Here is a 3,969-nt window from a genome sequence, read left to right on the forward strand (position 1 = left end):
TCCTTTCCTTTTCTAGAATCACTATGGTTGGAAAGGACCTCTGGGATCATCAACCTTCATCCCAAGAGGGATAAGAAGAGGATTCTAGGGATAACTGCCACCTCAAAAGGGAGGAGGAGAGAGAACAGTGGGCTGGGCTGAAGATCATAATAATTCAAAAGGCATCACATTGGTCTAACTCTTGGTTTATGCTGTTTCAACTGATGTGCTGCTTCATGTGACTAAACATTTTCCAGCATTTGGTTCTTTTTTTTTAAGACCTCTCAATGTTTTCAAGCACCTGTAGTTGGCAGACAACATTTTCTTCTTTGAAGGTCTCATTTCTTGCAGTTCTCCATGAGCTTATTTTGGAGCTTGGCTGTTTGGCTGCTTGTCACTATGACATATGAAAATAATGAGCAGAATTAATTTCTATTATCATGTTCTGGCTTCAGTGAAGTTAAACTCAAAGACATTTTGGTCTGATGGGTTTCAGGCAAGCCTTCAGAATGCTTCATTTGTTTGAGCAGCTCCAGGAGCTCGGCACAGTGGAACAATAAATCATTCAACCAAGCTAATCATTTGCATGTTTGACAAATCACAGCTTCTAAAATGCATCCTGCACTGTTTTGGGATATTTACCTATGCACAGAGGTCAGTTGTGTAGCAAGGGTCATGTTGTTGGCACACTTCTGGCTTTGCAGTTGAGTCCCAGCACTGCCCTGGTTGGGATGCAGGCAAGCTCCATTCTATCATGCATTAATTTTTTCCCTTCATCAGGAAAATGTGAAGCATAAGAAAGCCTTGTGCATATTTCAGCCCTTTCCCTGCCTGTTTTCACATGGCACTGTGGCCTTTATGGTATGGAGAAAGCTGTGCATGTGAGCATACACTGATGGCAGTGACAGACTGCAGGGGAATAGGATGGATCCAGGAGCATCTGGTCCATCAGGGCCCAGATCCTGCCCTAATTTACATCTGTGCTTCTTCCATTGGCTTCAGGAAGAACTTCTTGCATTATGTGGCTGCAGGTTTCAGGTGCAAAACATTCTGCATTCTTCTGCAGCTAAAATGTAATTTCCAGGATGCAAATAGAGGCACGTAAACGTCACAAGGAGGATGACTCAGTCCATAAGATAAAACTTGATTTCCATGATTCAGAGGTCAGATTTTTATCTTCTAGGAACTGGAGAGAAAATTTCTGGTGCAAAATGCTGCGTTTGCCATGTGCTATGCAAGAAGCTTCTCCTGTCCTTGGCAGAAGGTTTACATTTCATTCTTGTTTCCTCTCCTCTACTCAAAAAACCTGGAACAGGACTTTGCCTCTGGTCTGATGATAAAAATCTCCTTGCTAAGAGCAGTGCTAATGGTGCAAATTCTTAGATTATTATCCTTTGTGGCACCATTTCTCATGTGATGATCTCCATCTGTCAATGCTTTTTGTGACAGATCTAGGTGGTTAGCACATTTTAGTATTGGGTCTGTTTCTTTAAAAAACCCACACCAATCTGAATTTCAGCCCGTGCTGAAGGTTCATTTACAATCCTGAAGAGCTGGAGAGTGTAAAACCCATGTTTTACACTTGAGGGAAGCACACAATATGTTAGGAAGTGCCTGGAAATTTAAGGATATCCTTAAAGAGCTTTGTGTCCTCATTTCCTTCTCTTCTCAGAGGGTATTTGGCTATCTACATTTTACACGGTTGAGTTTTGGAAGAAGAGAAAAGGTCCAGGAAACCAGACTAAACCCAGCCCAAAGCTAAATCCTAGAAAGATGCAATATCAGCAGGTGCTTCTGTTTCCTGATCCATTCCAGTTTTGCTTAATTATTTCCTAGAGGAAAAGCCTGTAAGTTTTCTTTGGAATTACTTTCAGCTCTCCATATTTCCAAGTTTCAGAGGAATATATAATCAACCTTTAGTGAATAACAAACCCAAACAAATTATACATTTGTGTTCAGAGTGCAAGTGAAACTAGATGTAATCCTCAGTTGCAGAGTTTGGATCTTAAGTTCTTTGATTTGGTGGCACATTTCCACAACATGATTTCATGGCTCTGTGGCCCATGTGCATGAAAACTGCAGACACTGTCTCATCTTTCTCAGCATTCCTGAAATAGCTGCTGGGCACTCAAGCCTCTGCATAATCCTTATGTTGTCTCTCATACTTAGATTCCCAACCTTTCCAGAAGTAGACATCCTCAAATTTAAGCTGTCAGAATGCACACTGATATTCATGGTTGTTATCCCACCATCAGCAGCACATTTCATTGCAACCACCCTTGTAACATATTGAAAAAGGTACCAAATAAAAATCACAACACTTGGAGAGTTTTTTTTTCCCCTCCTTAAAAAAATAAGTATGCATTTTCTGCTGGTACTACTTTTTTAACAACTAAGTGTATTGGAAAGAAATGCTGTTTCACTTTGAAAAGCAAAATCATGGAGCTGAGGATGAATTCTTAGGCCCTCTCTAATCATAATTTTCTGCTGAGAAGCTTTATGAAGATGACAAGCTATACTATATATGTGTGTGTATATATATATAGGTAAAAAAGGCTTGATTTCCTGGAATTGGCTTAGTACTGAGAACATCAAAACTTTATATCTCTTTTCTGACCTGTTTTAGGTCTGTAGCCCACAGACATCTGCTGTAGAGGAAGACTTGGTTTCCTTTTTCTAAAATCTTGTCCTAATGTGGCATAAGACCAGATCTCAAAATACCCATTTCCTTGATAGTAAAAAACTTGTTCCTTACCCAATTCTCATATATAAACAGTCAGCCTTAACTTTGAGGGAAACTATGTTTTATTTGTTGTAGGATTTTTAGCATTTTTTTCAAGCACATTTTAATATTTTATAGATATATAAATAGAGTCTTACTAATGATTTCTTAGGTGTTGAGAAAGTTAGAGGCATAGCTTTCAAAGTCCTGCACTCGTGTGTGTATCAGCTACTCAAATACATTATATTTATATAATAAACCAGAGTTAGTAAAAAAAGCCTTCTCCTCTAAACACTGCCAATTGAATGAAACCAAAGGTTTTCTGGCTGTTGTTCAAGTCCTGTTAGAACTCAGCTGAAAAAAATTCTTCTGACCTCAGAGTTCTGACTCTATTACAATAAAATGTTAAGGTTGAAATGAAAAGTTTGGGGAAGACTGAGTAAAATAGTCTGCAATGCTTTATTTTGTAGATAAATCCTAATTTTAAAACTGTTTTCTTGAATTGGAATTAAATAAGGTATTAAAATCTGCATTTAATAGAAGCTTTCTTCTTCAGCTCTCTTTCCTGCTTAAGGACAGAGCCATGATCTTTGGAGAAACTGAATTTTCCAGCTCAAGACCAGTGGTTCAGTCCCTGAAACAGTTGGGATGATACGTCCAGTGAATGAATTCTGTTTATATCTCCACTGCTTGAGAGATAACCACAAAAATTACCTTGAAGGCAAGACCTTTAGAAGGACAAACCGTTGCCATTTGAGGGACTTCTTCAGAGCAGTGAATACACAGTGTTTGTGAAACGTGGGAAGCAATGGAATATGCATCAGATTCCCCCCTTCTATATGATGGCAGTAATCCAGACTTTCCTCTCCCTTTTGGCACCTCGTGCTGTAACTTTTACTTGATTTTTCTGTTCCTTTCTAGTGCCAACAATATGCCTAAGCAAGTAGAAGTTCGGATGCATGAGAGTCACCTCAGCCCAGTGGAGCACAGATCCAGGAATGTGTGTGTGCAGTTCTGCCAGTCTCTCCACAGGAATCTGCTCCTCACCCTCACTGTGTTTGGTAAGCAACATCTGCTCCTGTGGCCATCCTGCCAAGTCTGCATTCATCCATGGGGTACCACACACCCCCTCTGTTGTCATCAGCTGAACAGCCAAGAGTGCCCAGAGGTGTTGTTGCTGTAGTTGAGGTGTGCAGGGTGTTGCTGACACAACATGGGGCAAATTGACACCACTGAGATATATCCTAATATTTCGTTTTGGAAAGAGT

At 39.9% G+C, this 3,969-nt stretch overlaps 1 protein-coding gene across 1 annotated transcript in view; it reads left to right on the forward strand.

The window, feature by feature from the left end:
* Nucleotides 1–3,632: 3,632 nt before the first annotated feature.
* SLC1A2 (solute carrier family 1 (glial high affinity glutamate transporter), member 2) overlaps nucleotides 3,633–3,969 on the forward strand; it is a 24,046-nt gene continuing 23,709 nt past the window's right edge. The window contains exon 1 of the mRNA XM_008950029.1: nucleotides 3,633–3,762. Coding sequence (XP_008948277.1) covers nucleotides 3,633–3,762 — 130 coding nt within the window. The remainder of the gene's footprint in view (nucleotides 3,763–3,969) is intronic.

This window comes from Merops nubicus, unplaced genomic scaffold (assembly GCF_000691845.1).
Source record: "Merops nubicus isolate BGI_N331 unplaced genomic scaffold, ASM69184v1 scaffold3531, whole genome shotgun sequence".
Lineage (NCBI taxonomy): Eukaryota > Metazoa > Chordata > Aves > Coraciiformes > Meropidae > Merops > Merops nubicus.